General features: G+C 43.9%; 2 protein-coding genes across 5 annotated transcripts in view; one reads left to right on the top strand and one right to left on the bottom strand.

Moving 5' to 3' along the window:
• The window catches only part of ube2o (ubiquitin-conjugating enzyme E2O), a 43,062-nt gene extending 34,052 nt beyond the window's left edge, over positions 1-9,010 (top strand). Inside the window, exons 15-24 of one of the 4 annotated variants that reach the window (XR_005613253.1) lie at positions 101-190; positions 270-588; positions 1,491-1,861; positions 1,942-2,122; positions 2,549-2,685; positions 3,571-3,774; positions 4,670-4,727; positions 5,297-6,134; positions 6,510-6,606; positions 8,224-9,010. Coding sequence is in view for 3 of the 4 variants with exons in the window: in XM_031727706.2 (XP_031583566.1) it covers positions 101-190; positions 270-588; positions 1,491-1,861; positions 1,942-2,122; positions 2,549-2,685; positions 3,571-3,774; positions 4,670-4,727; positions 5,297-6,134; positions 6,510-6,537 (2,226 nt within the window). In the remaining variant the exon portion in view is untranslated. Of the gene's footprint in view, positions 1-100; positions 191-269; positions 589-1,490; positions 1,862-1,941; positions 2,123-2,548; positions 2,686-3,570; positions 3,775-4,669; positions 4,728-5,296 lie in introns of all 4 variants that reach the window. The other 3 variants (XM_039612918.1, XM_031727706.2, XM_031727714.2) reach the window with 3 other exon arrangements.
• A 2,411-nt stretch (positions 9,011-11,421) lies between these two features.
• The window catches only part of LOC116310662 (sphingosine kinase 1), a 42,594-nt gene continuing 35,682 nt past the window's right edge, over positions 11,422-18,333 (bottom strand). The window contains exon 5 of the mRNA XM_039614121.1: positions 11,422-16,378. Coding sequence (XP_039470055.1) covers positions 15,520-16,378 — 859 coding nt within the window. The 3' untranslated portion in view covers positions 11,422-15,519. The remainder of the gene's footprint in view (positions 16,379-18,333) is intronic.

The raw sequence follows: 18,333 nt of genomic DNA, 5'->3' as shown, positions 1-18,333 counted from the left end.
TTTATGCAGTACTTCACACACTAGCTGCTGTGCTTTTGTCCCTCTTAGTCTTCATATTATATTGTTGCTGATAATCGTCCCTATATTTTCCTCCATTCAGACATCAGTCGGTCAGGTGTACAGGGTGGATGTAAGCAGCAAAGTAGAGGTGGTGTGGGCAGACAACTCGAGGACCATCGTCCTGCCACAGGTAAGCAATTGAAGGTCATTGTGAAGTCTTCGTAATCACAGGTTAAATGTTTGTTTCTGACCCCCGATCGCTCTTGCAGCACCTCTACAACGTGGAATCGGAGATCGAGGAGACGGACTACGACTCGGTCGAAGAAACGAGCAGCGTTCTGTCGACCGAGGAGTGGGAGGACGAGAGCGACAGCTGGGAGACGGACAACGGTCTGACCCCAGAGGACGACAGCCACGTGAACAACGCGGATGCCACGGATACTGCGACGCCGACCCCCACGCCCACTGGCTCCACGACGTTCATCATCCCACCGCAGGAGGGCAGCAAAGCCGGGGTCACCAGCCCCACCAAAGGAGTCTCAGGAGAGGAGGGCGAAGCGTCTGTGGCGAGTCCTGCTTCTGGAGGAGGTAGGAACTCACTGGAAGAATTTTCATCCATACAAAAAAAAAAGTTAGTCTGGTCTTAGTTCAGACAGCTGTCGTCATCAACAGCTGCAGAAAAAAGCTGCTGGTTGCAGCTGGATGGAGCTTTAACCAGTCAGCCATTAAATGGACCATGTGACAAACCACAGAGGAACAGGAAACACGTAAACAGACTACAGCGTCCACAGTTGTTGGTATATGAGCTCTCAGATACATCTGCCATCAAACTTTATAGTGCAGTTCACGTCTTTAGGCAAATATTATGTATTCCAATCACATGCTCCTCTAAAATTCTGCAAAACACCTCAGTATTTATCTTGATGGCATTTTCCTTTGTTATATTTCTCACCCCTAGTTGTAGTTCACTCTGACTCATCCACCATCCTGCTGCCTTAAATACTTGTTAGAGCAGCATGTGTGTTTATTAATCTGAAAATAACCCTCAACATGTACAGAATTTTCTTCTTTTTTGAATACTGGATGCTGAAAACTATGATACCCAGCTGTTTAAAAAAAAAAAATGAAATTAACCTATAAACTGAAGATTCATGGATGTTTTTCATGCAAAGGGTGAAGATATTAAAAATATATATAATGTGACATTGTTTCTGGTATTTTGGTGGAATTTGTTGACAACAGCCAAAATATTTTATGAATTTATTTTTATTGATTTTGACTAGTTTGTGTATATAAAACAATATATTTAAACCCCTTATTAAAAAAAAGTAAAATGGAGCAAATACAGTAAAAAAAAAAAAAAAAACAAACAATTTTTTTTGATGCAGTCAAGAATCAAACATCAAACGGTGCTTTCGTATCAAAGAAACAGTTTTCTGTCTTCTGATTTTTTTTGGTCATTTTGTCGGCTTGTGTCTGAACCGCTGCAGGAGGAGCTGTGAACGGAGCGGAGAAACCCGGTAAGGATGGAGCCTCTCGGGGCTTCAGGGAGTTGAAAGAGGCGCTGAAGATCCTGGAGAGCTTGAAGAACATGACTGTGGAGCAGCTCTGGACCGGCGGCTCCCCGACCTCTCCGACCTCCATCGAACCCACCTCCACGACCAACGTGGCGAGTTCGGTGACGCCGACGACCCAAGAAAAACCGACCAAGGAGAAACGCTTCCTAGACGATATCAAGAAGCTCCAGGAAAACCTGAGGAAGACGCTGGACAACGTGGCCATCGTGGAGGAGGAGAAGATGGAAGCTGTGGTGGAGGCAGTGGGGAGTGCGGGAGCAGGGATGGAGGCGGGTGTTAAACAAGTGTGTACAATCATTTTGCTCTTACCTCGTTTAGATATCTCCGCTCATTAGACCGCGTCTTACCTGTCGCTGCGTTACAGGCAGAGAGAGCCGGAGATGAAAAGCCCCAGCAGGAGGCGCAGACACCCGTAGGTCAGCAGGAGTGGCCCAGTGAGATTCTTAGTGACACGCCGGTACTGTGCCAGCAGAGCGGAGGCAAACCTGGCGTGACATTTACCAGTGCCAAGGGGGAGGTGTTCTCAGTGCTAGAGTGGGCACCAGGTAAGACATTCAGATGTGTAACCTCTAACTCTCTTCCCCTCCTCTTCCTCCCCCCACGCTTGTTGTCTTTGTTTTACAGCATCTGTCCTCCAGATCTCCCTTGGTTTTATTTTCACCTCCAGTGTCTTGATCCTTACTGAACCTTGCTCGACTGTCTGAGGCAGGAATTTCTGTCTGTTAACTTTACAAAGAAAAAGTACTGACAAACCAGATAAATGTGCTGAGATGTTGCTGTTGGTTTTTCTCCAGAGCTGAAAAATGATGTAAACTTGAAATGCTAAAAAAGTGCACTTCCTTTAAGCTTGCTTCAAACATAGAGACAACAGAAGTTTATTTACAGCCTGCTAGAAAACATTTATGGCCTCTTTCTTACCGTGGTCGTGTTCAGTCATCATTCATCGGCGTCCTCCTTTCTGTCTCTCACAGAAACTCACTCGTTTAAGAAAATGGAGTTCCAGCCTGCGGAGGCGAAGAAGTTCTTCAGCACGGTGAGGAAGGAAATGGCTCTGCTAGCGACATCGCTGCCTGATGGCATCATGGTCAAAACCTTTGAGGACCGCATGGTGGGTTTCCTGTCATTAATGCTGGGAAAGTAAAGCAGTGCATGCTTTTATTGTCATTTTTCAGAATTAAACTTTTCTGCTTTTCCGCCTTTGGTTTCTTCTCGGAAACAGTTTGTGAGCGTGTCTGAAGGCTTAAAAGGGGAGGAGCTAAATTGTCTTGTTTACTGTGTAGATTAATTGAAGAGGTGAATTGAAAGGTTGCGGAAAAGCTGAGGATTATTTTGAACTGTAGGTTATGCAAAGCTAGTGTAGTGAAAATATGGAGCAGGAAATGATCCTAATCATTAAACAGATGATTCTTCTTTAGCAACATGCTCCAAAGATGGCTGGTTTCATTTAATGCTGGAAAATCTGTAGATTTGCTAAAAGACACTAAACAAGGACATAAATTTACCACCACCTTCATATTTAGGTGAAATTAACTATTTGTAGGTATGTAGTAATTCGAAAGCCTTTGTTTTTCTCCGCTTTATTAAAAAAATGCCTTCAGCAGAGATTCAAGGTCACAAATGTGCAGAAAATATTTTCATTCTTTTTACACAACTTACATTTTTAAGTTAGAGTACTAAGTAATGTAAGGAAAAAGTCGTTTTGACATCATAAAATGAAATTGCTAGTTCTTAAAAGCCTCATGATCACTAATGGGCCTTTTTCAAACTCAAATGCCATCATGAGGTTTAAAAGTATTAATAAAAGAATAAATACTTTAAAAATTACAGGGGATGAAAGGTAGAAGCAGCCAGTCTTCACTCTTACGTCTGCTGCGCTGTACTTTGTTCTGTTGTCTCATACGTATTCTCCTGCAGACGCCTCACCCTGAACATCGGCTTCCTTTAGATTACAACATCAAACATGTTGTACTTTCCTTTTGTTGCTCCACCACAGGACCTGTTCTCGGCTCTGATCAAAGGGCCGACTCGCACGCCCTACGAGGACGGTGTGTTCCTGTTTGACATCCAGCTGCCTAACATCTACCCAGCTGTGCCGCCTCTGTTTCGATACCTGTCCCAGTGCAGCGGCCGCCTCAATCCCAACCTCTACGACAACGGCAAGGTCTGCGTCAGTCTGCTGGGCACCTGGATAGGCAAGGTGAGTGCCGGAGGTGTGGACAGCCTCAAGATGTAACTCGGTTTTTGTAGCCCGAGCAAATGATTCAGAGTATTCTCAGTGGACTTTTATCAGGTCACTGCAGTACAGTGTTCACCAGCCTGTCCCTCTTCTTCATCACCCAATCATAAACAACATCAGTGAAGTGTGTTTCTCCAAACTTCAGCCTGAAAGAGTTAGTTGATCACCCTGAAGTGTTTTTGTGTTTTTAGTGTTTAAACTTTTAAATTAATTGGACTTGGCAGTCAGTAGAGTCTTTCTGGTGTACCTGATGTCCGAGGTGTCACATTTCAGATTTTCCTGTTTGTAGTATTTTTTTTTTTTTTTTTTTTTTTTTTTCCTCCCACTGTTGCTTCAGTGTGGCTGATTCAACCACTCTGGATGATTAGAGGTGTGGATTTCAGGGTGGATGAAATCCACACCTCTATGACACTTGGCAACAGGGGGAAGGAGAAACTCCCTTTTTACAGGAAGAAACCTCCTGCAGAACCAGGGTCATGGAAGAGGCAAGGGAGACAAGATAGCTGGAGACACGGAGAATAACACACATTTCTTTCACTTTTAATGAAAAGAATAGAGGACTTACTTAGAAACAACACTGTAACTGTAACTCAACCAGGTTATAGTTACAATAAACTCTCAACATATGAACCTAAAGTACGAATTGTATAACTGCTGAATGTTTTGGGGTGTTAAATTCTCATTTAAAGTGTCCGGGCTGCACACATACAGTACCTTTGGATGTTTTACTGTAATCTAATGTGAGACAAGTGTAATCTGGGGACGACTTTACTTTAGCTTATTGTAGCGTTAAGTAAATGGTTCACTAGTCAGAGACGTCCGTGCTGAGCTGTTTTAATGCTGATGTGATCTGCAGGGCACTGAGAGATGGACCAGCAAGTCCAGCCTGCTGCAAGTCCTCATCTCCATACAAGGTTAGTGCAATCACACACCCACACACACAGATTGTGCATCCATCACTTAAGAGGACCTCACACTGACTCACTTTGATTTCCTGCAGATTTTCTCTCACCCTGGTCTAACCTTTACTTACTCTGACCTCTAAAGCTTGCCTTCCTAACTTAACGAAGTACATTGTCCTCACAAGGAAGACACGTTAACTGATGTAGGTCCCCCCATTGCTGTAATACCAAGAACACAAACACAAACACAAACACACACACACACACACACACACACACACACACACACACACACACACACACACACACACACACACACACACACACACACACTGCTGCTTCTCTTCTCTGCAGCTGAAAATGTTTTATTCATGTTTTCATTTGCTCAACTAAATATATCTGCCTCACACAAAGACGTGACACCACGTCCTTACAACATCTGCAGTCTGCCAGACTAACAGAATCCAGGTTTTAAATCTCGGATATCTTTTAGCTTAAAATGATGCAGTTGAATTAGCAGATTTCACAGTCTTGAGCTTTTTTCTGTTTTTCACAAATCCTGATTCGATGTCTGCCTGCAGGCCTTATCCTTGTCAATGAGCCTTACTACAACGAGGCTGGCTTCGACAGTGACCGAGGCCTGCAGGAGGGATACGAGAACAGTCGCTGCTACAATGAGATGGCTCTGATCAAGATGGTGCAGTCGATGACACAACTCCTCCAGAATCCCATTGAGGTCTTCAAGCAGGAGATCCAGGAGCACTTTGTTTGTAACGGCTGGCGGCTTGTCCACCGGCTGGAGTCGTGGCTGGAGCTGCACGACGCTGCGGAGCGAGGGCAGGCATCACACCCGTACTCCAGGGCTCAGCACTCCAAGGACCGACCTTCATCTGTGGAGCCTCTGGATGAGCAGCTGGCCCTGGGATCGGGGCCCGTGGCAGTGGCCCACAGCAGCCCCGGTAAGGCGGGGGAGGAGGGATACACGGGAGCAGGCGTCACCAGTATTATGGAGGAGGAGCTGGAGGATTCAGGACTGAGTCCCTCCACCACAGCAGCCTCTCAGCAGGAGCTGAGCAACAACTCAGACTGCGACAGCAACCTGGGGAACAGCTCTCTGTGTGGTGAAAACAGGGGCAGCGCTGCGGGGCCCGGTTCCGTAAGCCGCACCGGGACGTCAGAGTCGGGTTCTGCCGCAGCAAGCGCAGGAGGGGCGGGCTCCTCGGGGAGCCAGCCAGTGGTGAGACCAAAGAAAAGGAGAAAGAGCTACCGAAGCTTCCTCCCGGAGGGCAGCGGTTACCCCGACATCGGCTTCCCGCTCTTCCCGCTTTCAAAGGGATTCGTGAAGAGCGTCCGAGGCGTGCTGCAGCAGTACCGAGCTGCGCTGGCAGCCGCCGGCATCCCCGAGCACACAGAGGACAAGTAAGTGCCTCCTCATCGTTTCCCAGTATGCACTGCACTGTTCCCTGCTCCTTTTCCTCCTCTTCTTCTACCTTTTCATCCGCCTCAAACCGTCGAGGAGGATCCATTACTTGTTGTCTGGGAGAGGGGGGCTACAGCTTTCTGTCTGCTGTACCCCTGTCCAGAGCTGCACTAAGCCCCCAGCACTGCCCACATTTTTAACCTTTACCTCCATTTCTTAGTCTTTACTGCTCCTGCTGCCCTGAACTCCTCAACATTCTGCCTTTTCTTGCCCCCATAATCGAACCACGATTGCAAGAGAGCCGCACCTTTGATCGGAAGCTTGAGCGGGCTCTGCTCGAGACGACGATTTGATCATGTTTTTGTTTCCTTCAGTGTCCCTGCAGACGAGTGCGAAGCATAAAGAGCGACTCACACACACCTGAGGGAGCTGCTTCGTCATTCACACACTGTCATCTTTTCATGGACGCAGGTACAAAAAAAAAAAAAAAAAAAAAAAAAAAAAACAGAAAATGGGGGGGGAAAAGTGGCGCTGGTAAGAACTGTGGTGGTGGCGTGGATGCAAAAAAAAAAAAAAAAAAAAAGAGTGAGATGAAAAATCAGTGCCATGTCCTCTCCTACACCACCTCTCATGATCCCACTAGCCTCCAGCATCCTCTGCCGTATGGGGGGGGGGGTTTTGCCGGATGAAGAAGTAACTGGGTACCACTGAAAAACTGCACAGCCCAGCTCCCGGTCAGCGACGGGTCGACTGCGGCTATCTGTAGCACTACTGATGTTATCACTGTACCATCCTGCACTACAACGAGCGAACGAACGAAAGGACAATCAAGTTTGGGAGAGGCGACGCTCATAAAACCACTTTTTCTCACCGGTTGTTACGCTTTCTGCCAAATTCTCTCTGTTCACACACTCACGCAAATCTTCACAGAAGAACAGGCCGAACGTCAGTAAAACTGCCAACCACAGACCACTTCTACCACCACACACTCGCTGGCATCTTCCTTCGCTCATCACCGGACCACGCGGCGAACATCGAGTGGCAAAGTTTACATATGAATCGACCTCCGGAGGTTTGTAGCTGTTTGGCGTGCGTGCAGAGGAGACAGTCGGGTGGGTGTGGCGCCGTTTAGTCGGAGGACTTATCGAAGCGGTTCGAACGCCAGCGTCGAACTTTTGATCCATTTCAAGTGGTTTTACTCACTGAACTGTAGTCAACCCCACATCACTGCTAATGACACAACTTAAAGAATGAAAAGCGACAACAAAAAAAGTCCACACGGCATCCATTCCGCCATCTCATGTCAACATGTTGCCTTACTTGAATTGTTCTTAATGATTTCTTGTGTACAGAGCTGCTTGTGTCTTGCTTTACTCATTAACCCACGCAGGCCTGGACACGCATTAAAAACCACTAAAATCCTGCTCCAGTGGTTTTTTTTGGTTTTTTTCCCCTTCTCCTCTCATTCCCCTTCCCATCGCTGCCGTGTTCTGATTCGTTCCCTCTCCAAACTGCACGTGCCCAGTTGAATTAGATCAGAACGTAAACTGCAGTCGAGTATGAATGTTTGTTGATGATATAATTAATCTGCCTAATTGTTTATTTTTATTTAGTTTTCTGATTTAAGTGGCTGATGGGATGACGCCTCTACAGTAAATATCTTACATTTGGATGAAGGGGGAAAAAAAGGGTTTTAGCTACAAAGTTTCCACAAAGCTGTGAAACTCAAACCTTTGGGTCCAATCGTGCTTCCTGAGGAAAATCTGCATTCTGTGTTTACAACTTGTCAAAGAATTGATATTATTAATAATTATTATTATTGGACAGGTCAGACATGCCCCCGTGATGCTTTAATAGACACGAGAGCACTGGCTGTCCTGATCTTTGATGCTGAGAAGTGTTTGTGGATGAGAAAGCAGTCACAGAGTATGAAAGTATAGAAACGACAAGCCAAGAGCTGCTGTGTTCTAAAGAGACTTACAATAATTAATAAATGAATAAACATGAGGGTATTTTTTGTTTTGTATTGTCTTCCATATTTTACCCTCCTTTTTTTTTTTTTTTTTTTTTTTTCTTCCCCTGTATCAGATGTGGCAATCAGGCACCCGTGATTTGTTTTCCTCTTCTCAGATTTTCCTTTTTTCATGATTTCACTGCCTTTAATGCTGCCTCTAGCATCGTTTCCTTCTTTCTTTCTTTTTTTTTTTTTCCCTCCCGTCATCATGCTGCTGTTCGTAAAATGTTGCACATCTCAAGAGGAGCACGTTTCCCTCCCCGGCTTCACCGAGAACCAGGAGGTGACATTACTCCCGCCACCTTCATCTTTTGCCCTCCTCCTCATTATCAACAGAAGCATTAACGGAAAATGTGAATCCATCTCTAGATCTCAAAATAAAAGTCCGGATATCAAGCCCATGACGCTTTGCATAATTTTCTGTGTATGTGTGTATATTCTTCAGATTGAAACCATTATTACTATTATTATTATTATTGCGAGAGGTTTGTTTTACAGCCAAAGCATGTAACATTGTTGCTTTAAGCCTTTCGAATGGGCTACACACAAGACTTGACTGTACGATGTCTACATTTCCACAGTGGCCTGTTATTGATATAATATTTAAAAAAACAAACAAAAAAAGGAACTAAAAGTTATAATTTGTAGCCTGATTCCCTCTGTACAGACATCATGACTATATTGAAATATATGAATACATACAGTATATATTTAACACAAACTTGAGTTGTGACGAGTCGGGGCATAGAGTATGTACAAAATGCTGAGTGTGTATTGTACTTATGGTTTCACCTTTTTAATGGTTTACTCTTGTTGCTTTAAGACGACTGTACAGTGATGTATTAAACTTTGCAAGCATTACCATAGAAGCTTTGTGGCTTTATTTGTACCAGATACAAAAATAATAAGAAGGAAATCACCTGGAAAGTCCAAACTCAGTAATGAATGAATGTTATTAAAGGCGACCTGCTCCACCTTTAACCTGTTTCTGTCAGATACATGCTCTTACAGTGACTTTTTTTTTTTTTTTTTTTTGTACCTGCATAATGGCAGAATGAAGGGGGGTCCTGAATATCATTATCTTAGACACAGAAGCTCCACCCACCTGCTGTTCAAACCTTGTGTTTGCAAGTTGCAGTCAATCAGAAAAAAGTTGGCTTAAAGGGGGAGGAGCTAAAGTCTCGTTTCAGAAGAGCTGCACCAAGGCCCAGTGTGAATCATGCCAGCTGCTGTAGTGGAGGTCATGCTGTAAATGAACAGGTAATACAACCTGTTCATCCAAACCCTGATGCAGCTGTAAATGGGAAAGAAAAATAAAGTATGCAGGTGTACGGAGCAGCACGTGAGCACAGATGATCGTTATCTTAACGCTGGATTATCAACCTGTCCAGAGTGAACTTTGCTTCTTGTCCATTGTTGACTGCGATGAGCTCCATGGATGCACCGGTCTGACTGGCTTGTCTTCATTAAATTTGTCCCTTTTCATTGGGTTGAATTAAAGAGTTATGGCTGCTGTAGAGATGAATATGGAAAGCCTCAGAGCTAGTTCAGCTACATTGCCTCATACACGAATGCTTTGAAACATTGAGAGATGCTGTGTTGTAGTTTTTTTTTTCCTCAGATGATGAAGCTGAAATGCTCTTAGACTGAGTCAAGGTCAAAACGAAGGCGCCAGCGTCTCCTGGTGTTTAAACCAAAATACATCTATATCCGTGAAACAGATTTCGAGTCAGCAGAGGCAGAAAATTTAATAAAACAAATTGATTTTGCTGCAGCCCATCAGCTGAGATTCTCAACTACACATCTATAGTGAGCTCATATGTACATCATGGGCTGCTCCCATGTTGTAATTTTGAGCTCTTAATGATTTCTTCTTTTTCTAGGGTTGGGATGATTGTACAGCATCTTTAATCATTTGAAAAAAACAAAAAAAAAAACAATTAGGTGCGCTAGTTTGAATTTATGTTGGATTTTCTCTAATCCACACAGGGCTAAAAATTAGCCGGCTTTATCTACTTCAAAACGTCAAAAAAAAATTTGTGTGTTCGGTATCGTTATCCTGTTGGATGGTCTAATTGCGTCCATGTTTCAACTGTCTAGCCCTTGATTTGAGCAGAAGCTGAAGAATTTGGAGGGGTAGTCTTCCTTTATTATTCCACCACTTTGTGTCATGTACCAGTACCACTGGCAGCAAAACGGCCCCAAAGCATGATGCTGCAACCACCATGCTCGACAGCTGATACGGTGTTCCTTGAAAGCCTCACATTTACGCCTCTAAACAAACGTCATTATGACCAAATCGCTCAGTCTTTTCTCCTGAAGGCGTTTGGCTCGTTCATGAGGGCAGCCGAGTTTGAAGATGTCGATTTTGGAGTAGGAGCTTCTTTCTTGGTTGGCACCCTCTAATAACTCCTGGAAAACTGTTTCAGGAGTTCCCAGTTCATGGCAGGCTTGAGCTTCAGTGGCTCCTGGGTTGTTCCTGAACAACCTAACCAGCTTCCTCTCATCGGAGGATGATAGTCCAGGTATTCTTCCAGATCTTGGTAAAGTGGAGACGTGAACTCTGCAATTTCAACAGCTATTTAATTATAATAATAATGTATACTTTATTTATCCCCGTGGGGAAATTCCTCTCTGCATTTAACCCATTCACTCTGTGAAGCAGTGGGCAGCCTTTGGGCGCCTGGGGATAGTACCTTGCTCAGGGGTACCTCAGGGTAGCCGTTCAGTGGATTCGAACCCCGACCTTCCGATCATGGGGCCGCCATTCTACCTACTGAGCTATCCCTTATCATATTTACTCAAGATTAATATGACCTTTTATCAAAAGCCCTGAATGTGGAATATTTGTCCTCCATAATCCTCTAAAATGGATTTGAGTTGGACACACCAGATCAGAGGTTTGCAGCGCTGCATGCCTGCCCACTCATTTTGGTCCAATGTCAGGAATTGTAAAGCAGCTTTAACATTTAATCTTAAAGAACTGCATTGCAGTTTTCCTCTGTCAGTGATAGATTATGTCTTCAGGTGTAGTTTTGAAGCAGTAACACCTGCGAGTAAACCTGCAAAATGGCCTGCATGACCCAGTCATCATTTAAACTTTTCTCCTTTGAGTTTTCTGTCCTCGTGCAGGTGATGATGATATCGTCCTCCTTTGTATTCAGGCCACGTGGAGGCAATTACTGTCCCTGACCTACATATAAGACGAGCTGTGCAGGCAAACCTTTCAGTTAAAATCTGATTTTTGGAGAAGTTCATCCTGACAGCAGGAAAGAGGAGGACGCAGCCAGCGTTTCACAAACCAAACAACAGTTTGTCTTTTTTGTCATAATTCAATTTATTTGTTTCAGTCAAAAGCACGTCAGTAGAGTGATTTGATTAGTTTAGAAAACTTACATTCGTCTAAATGGAAAAATAGATCTCTCTTAGAATAAAGAATCAATCATTTAATAATCAGCATGACTGAAAAATAAAATAAAATAAAAACTCATCTTCCCTTCACCGTAAACTTTGAAACACAGAAGATGACAGCGGTTCAGAAGCAGCAGATAAAGACACAAACAGCAGATCATCAGGCCCTTCATCGCCCTATCACTTGGATTTTCAGTCACATCGACCTGCAGAGGAAAACTGGTCTGACTCCCCATGGTCTCCCCCCCACAGATCAGAGCTCGGTCAATAAGATTATTCAACAGACTTGATGTCAGCATGTGTCAGAGCTATTCCATTCCTCGCATATTTTCTATTTTCATAATAAAATACTTTTATCAGTGTCTCTAAATGTGTCCAAAAAAAAACAAATGAGCATTTCTTCAGTTGAGCCAAGAGCAGCAAGAAAACTGCACTGCCACACTCAAACCACCGGGGGGCAGCACAATCAAGGCACATGAAACTAACACAGGACATAAAACATTTGACTGCACTGGGAAAAAAAAATTAAAAAATAAAAGATGTAAGTGGTCTAATGGACTCTGCATTAGAATTTTTTTTTAATGTTACATAATGTTTGCTTTTTCAGACAGACAGAGCAGAAAACCTGCTGCTGCTCAAGAGCAGGTTTATTTTTCTGCTAAATTTTAATTTCCAGATAATTGAACATCATCATAGCAGGTTGATCCTGCTTCATCCCCCAGATGGACCGAGCAGGTTTCCATTAACTTAAATTAGGGCCCGTGATTCACTTAAACTATGGAAGCACAACCTCGACGTCCCACGAAGGCTTTAACGTGGCGTTGGCAACAAGCGTATGCTGTGCAAAAACACAGAAGAGGGAACAAATTTTGGTCTCTAACGATTGAGCCTTTGCAGCTTCAAACAGTCATTGGCGTGTTGAATAAAACATGGAAACATCAGCGTGTTTACTGCGACTCTGTAGGCACATCGAAGCTCCAGAACTTTTCTTCTTATGTGGACTTAAAGATCACCGTCGCCTCTCCCCTCCCTCATTTTACTGCTCAGCTAAAGTGAAACACGTCCTCCTCTGACTCACTGCATCTGGACAGTCTACTAATGTTCCCCAATGATTTCCCAGGGTGAGGGGGAAGGAACACAACACCGCCCACCTCATGCAGCATTTAACAAGTCAATATCTCCCCCTTCTCCTCCTCCATGTCCACTCCCTTACACTCTGTGTAACCAGCTTTACCCTCCACCCAAAACCCCTGTTTAAGGCTCCTCAGTGTTCACAAACATTTTGAAATCTGCAGCCGTTTTCTCTGTGATTTAAAGCTCAGTGCTAAGGACACCTCGGTGATGATAAATCTGCCACTGTGTGTGTGCTCTGACTGCTCTGCAGTGGTACCAAAAGCAACGAATAGATGGATGAAAGCAGAAGAAGATGGGTGCTATGGTGAGGATGATGGCAGAGAGCGAGGCAAAGAAAAAAACTACAAACACAAAAGCATCACTTAAGTGAGGAAGAGCAGAGCCGCAGCTGTTTGAGGGAGAAACTCCACCCGCGAGCACTTAAACACTCGCTGGAGGTGTTGTGGTTTTTCTAAACGGGCGAAGAACTCTGCGGCTTTAAGGTCCGGCCTGCAGCACAATGACACGGCTGAGGGAGTTTTGTTTGTTGTGAGTGAAAAACCAAATCTGGCTTAATCAGAATTCACATCCACACAAAATGTGCCTGTGAACATTTTTCACTGGAGCTGTTTCAAGACACAAAAACTAAAAACTGTCGTGAAGATGGAGGCGCAGCAATCTGAACGCCTCACAGATTTCAAAACCCGTTTATGTCAACAAAACCTCTAACGAATTTTCCTCCTCTTACGTTTTCCTGCCGCTTTATGAAAATCTCGTGCCAAAAGAAAGTCTGAGTCACGAGGGAAATATGAACGTGAAAACGGTGCCAAAGCTGTGTGAGATTTCTGTGGGTGTGACCGCTTCTTTACTGTGTTTTAAGGTGGATTGTTTCTTTACATTCACTCTTGCCCATCGTCATCAGTGACCCAACTCTAACCCGTGATTCACTTAAATGATGGAATACATATTTGTATTTTTATTCTATTAAACTTGGCAATCAGGGAACAACTAAAATATTCATTCTAAATATAAAAAAGTATTTTCATTTCTTCCCCCAAAAAAGTCCTTTTCACCTTTCCACCGTCGCCTATGACGACTCAGAGGGTTAAGACCACAGACGAATCTGGATCCACTGATGCCAGGCAGCAAATTCCACAGCTGAAAGTCAATTTATCCCTTTCCCAAGGTTCCAGTAGGACTTCTACTTAAATTTTGGTGCAATTCACTTGCTGAGGCCCACACACAGCCTCTAGGCTGGATGAAGATATGTTGGACGCAATTCTGCTTGGACAAGTTAACGTGGCTGGTTTAAAAATCTTGAACTGGGGAGGCGCTAGTGAATGTGTGAAATTACCCTTTACTGCTTTCAAGAAACAGGATCAAGTTGACAAGTTTAAGGCAACAACGAGAAACTCTTCGGAGAGCGAAGCAACGTGATGGCTTCTGATCAGAAACCAGGAACGCTGGTGCAGGAGCGCCCCACGAAGCTCTGATACATGATAAAATAAATATAAATAAATTAAATAAAAATACTTATATCTAATGATTATTTATACAATGTGCTTAGCTGGGGTTCACTTTAAGATAACATGAAGAAACAGACGTTTTCCTGCCTTGGCGTCGCCCATGACACAGACGAGCGCCTTCCCTCCTGAAGGTCACGTCCATAAAGGCTTTCATTTACGAGTTTCAGCCTCTCTCACACAAACAGACACAAACACGCTGCACTGCAGAGGAGCGTAAAGGCCAGAGAAAACTAATCCCCCGTCGTTGCATAAGATGCTGTAATTCTGGCTGATGTGTTTGCTGCGACGCAGACAAACGTCGCTCTTCGTGCAGCCGCGATGAAACGAGACGCCGGGAAAAAGATGGTGATGGATTTTCGTTCTCCGGAGGCTGAACGTTTGATGAATGGATGAGGAAACGTGGGTTTTTATGTGTTTGTGTTTTAGCTCAAGTGAGGCAGGACTACCATCAGTTCACACAGTCATGGCTTCGGAGTGTTCAGTATTAAATTAACAGTCACATTAAATAATCAGAATTAAAAACCTAATGATGCTTAATACTTTTAAATGAAATCTTTTCACAATAACAGCCTGTTACATCAGAGCTTTTTGAATTGTTTGTGCTGCATTTTTGTTATTTTAAAAAACTAAATTAATATTTATTAATTCTTTTTTCAAGTGTTGTAAAACAAAACAAAAACCATTAAAGAAACATATTCACAGACGTCAGGAAGTGAGGAAAAACTGAGCTGAACACTCAGTTTGAGACATTTTTTTCTCTACTCTTGAATCTTTCTGATGTCGTCGAGCAGTTTTACGGGAAGAGAAGCTAACTGTGAATAATAAAAAGGTCAGTTTTGGCTGTTCCCAAATTTCACAAAGGGCTTTACGCATGTTTAGAGATTTGTATCTCTTCCTGGAATTAGAACTGGGGTGTGTAAACCACTACACTGTGGAGCCACTGATGTTACTCTAATATAGAGCTTGAAATGAGCCAATTACATCAACTTTGAACTGACTCGGTTTGCGTTGATTTAAAGGTAAAAATATCTGTACTAAAAGCTCTTATTGTGAAAAGAATGTTTAATAATAAAATATCAAGCTAAGCTTGAAAAAAAGTCATTTTTAGTGTAATTCATGGCATTATTTGGAGTTCGTTTCATTATTTGTCTAATACTGAACACTCCGCTCATGGCATTTTAATGTAATAACATCAGGAGGCTTGAATCCGCTGCTTTGCTCCTGCAGCCGCACAGTTCCTGATGCGACAGGTGAAACGTGTTTATTGTTAAACGCCGTCACAGCGCAGAGATGAAAGCGGGCAGTCGAGATTGTTCAGTCTCATCCAGTGATTAACCTCGACAGGCCTCTGTGCACCTCGGCCTGTACTGGGCCGTACTCTACCACCTCTCCGTCTACTGTAATTATTCCTTTGGGTGAGTACGGCTCCAGCCTGAGCGCCCGCACCTTAGTGTACACCAGATGTTGGCAGTTAGTAGTCAGATGTGCACCCTTCTCCATAGCTAGGAACAGCCTCAGCAGCGCAGTGGGCGATATCCCCGCTCTGACGTAAAAAAGATGAATGACGCCGTCGTCCAAGGTGGCCTCTGGTGCCGCCAGGAGATCCTCCGCCAGGTGGGATTGGTACATGGCCAGCATGAGGACAAAGTCTTCCTCCGGCACCACCACCCAGTCGTCGGGCAGCGGCTGATCCAGAGGTGGCAGCAGGGAATCGTGTGGGCCGGGGAGGGCTTTGGTGGCGCTTCGGGAAGGCGTGCTCTCCACCCGCCTCACTTTGAGGGAGTTGTTGGAGTGGCAGGAGTTGTGGAAGGAGGAGTCTCTGGCAGCAGCTAGTGTCACGGGGGGGGCGCGATCGTTGCAGAGCATTGTGTTACTCCTCAAAGCCTCCTCGCTGTTGTGGTCCTTGGTGGCGGGCAGGTAAGCCAGCCTGCCCTTATAGACGCGGAGAGAGGCCAGACGCACCAGCGTGCCAATGGTGAAACGGACGGCGCCAAAGTGACGGTACTTCTCGCTCTCTATATCGACGTCTGCTACAAAGCCCCAGGCCAGAGACAGGAAGGAGAAGAGACGGGGGCTGGAGGAGAGATGGACGGAGACCATATCCATGTGGGACACCAGACCTTTGCAGAGCAGGAAGCCACAGCTGACCAGGAGCTCCTCGCTGGTCACAGGAGAGGCTCTGCAGGAGGAGACGGGACATTTAAACACTTCATGGCAGCTCCATGAATAAATTATAAGTGATTTGTAACTAAATTATTTAGGAAGTATTGTGGTGATTAATTAATGTCGTTGTTAAATGGACATCTTCAGCTGTTGGATAAATGTGATTTTTAACAATAACAACTCAAAACAATATATCAGTTAATCAAGAAAGCAGTGTGCATATTATTAAATAATCAGAATATTCAGCCTTAAAGTAAATATAAGACAAGATTTTGAAATGTTGACATGTAAATAGGCAAGTTAGACATTTAAAAACCCAATGACCACTCTTATATTTATTTTATTGCAAGAAATCACCTCTACAGGCCACATTCGCCTTGTGTTTTGTGTTCTGTACAAGCACATTTATGCATTTCCTGCTGCACACTCAGTCACATGGGAGGGGAGCAGGTTTAAGGGTTCAGCATTTTGCCCAAGGACACGTCAACATGCAAACTGTGGAGGTGGAGATCTCCTCCACAGACTTACTGTGAAATGACCTCCTCTACCTCCTGATCCACAATCCAAGCTTTATTTATAAACAGAGAAACATCCACCACAGAACAGCTTCCATTCTGGTTCCATTTAGTCATTATTTGCAATGAAATCTATTGAAATGTGAGCGACGGGCTTTTGTAATGTAAAGCAAAAGCATCTGATCCAAACTGGAAACAAATCTAGACCTTCAACTAAAGATGATTTTCAGTTTTGATTTTGTTTCAGTTCATAAAATATCAACAACAAATCATTTGAGACTCTGCAGACAGCTAGTTTCCCCTCATCAGGCAGTTAAAAATCTGGTTTCAAACACGAGATAAAGACACCAAAATAAAACAGAAAGGCTCCTTCTGTATTTTTAGGAAGTGGGTCGAGGCATCCTTGTGTTTTTGTAAGTGAACTTTAAAAAGGGGCATTATACAATACAGGGCTAACAGCGACCTTGTTGTGCTATCTGAAATAACTGAGGTGGGGGAGAGAAGAGGTGGAGCCCCTACAAAGCTCAGAGGGTGGGGGGTGTAGGCGAAGGACAGGATCGGCGTGTGGGCCTTCAGATAACAAAGACAACCCCATCTGGGAGAACGGATACAGAGGTGGAAGGTCACGTTAACACGCACCCACAGATTTGCCGGCTGTTACAGCCAACAGCCAATTACAGCGAGGACTGGACGTCTCAGCGGAGCTCAGATATCTCCATATTCAACATCTGAATTTATTCATCAGTCTAGCTTTCCAAACAAACTCATCTACATTTTCACAGCTCTGTTACTGTATAATCACGCTCTGGTAAAAAGGTCAAGAAATAACCTGATTATAAGGCGATTTCCAGCTCGTCCTGCTTCGCCTCTCAGTTTTATGTGTTAAAGTTACTAATTCAATTTATAGAGCACCAAATCGCAACATGATTTATAGCCATGCTCTTGGATTGTTTGGGGTAATAAAGAGCAAAGAATTAAACCTCTGTGAGCAGCGTGCAGCTGTGTGCAGATTTCAGCAACATTTACTTTCAGAGAGATAGTTCTGTCAATGTCAGAAGAAAGAGCAAGACGCGATCACAGAGCAGCAGGATGCTGTTTGTGGCATAAAAATGTCAAAAATTTAGCAACAAGTTAGCAACAATGAGGTGAAATAAAGCATGTTAACAAGAGAGATTCAAATACCCAAAATTAAAAACTGAATGCCTACCCAAAGAACGAATACTTGAATAGTCAAATATTTGGACAAATCATGGTACACGATCTTAAGTTTAGTAATTTACCTAACAAATGAAAGCTCACCGGTTTCATCCCAGGAGGAGACACAAATCCCTTTGGGGTTGTGTCAGAAAGGCCATCTGATGTCAAAAAACAAAAACAAATGGAACATGTGAAGCTACCTGCTGTGGTGACCCCTTGTGAATAGGGAACCAGCCAAAAGTAGCTCTTCATTGTACAA

The sequence above is a fragment of the Oreochromis aureus genome, linkage group 6 (assembly GCF_013358895.1).
Source record: "Oreochromis aureus strain Israel breed Guangdong linkage group 6, ZZ_aureus, whole genome shotgun sequence".
Classification (NCBI taxonomy): Eukaryota; Metazoa; Chordata; class Actinopteri; order Cichliformes; family Cichlidae; genus Oreochromis; species Oreochromis aureus.
Note: the sequence above shows the minus strand (reverse complement) of the source record. Positions and strands in the feature narration are given on the sequence as shown.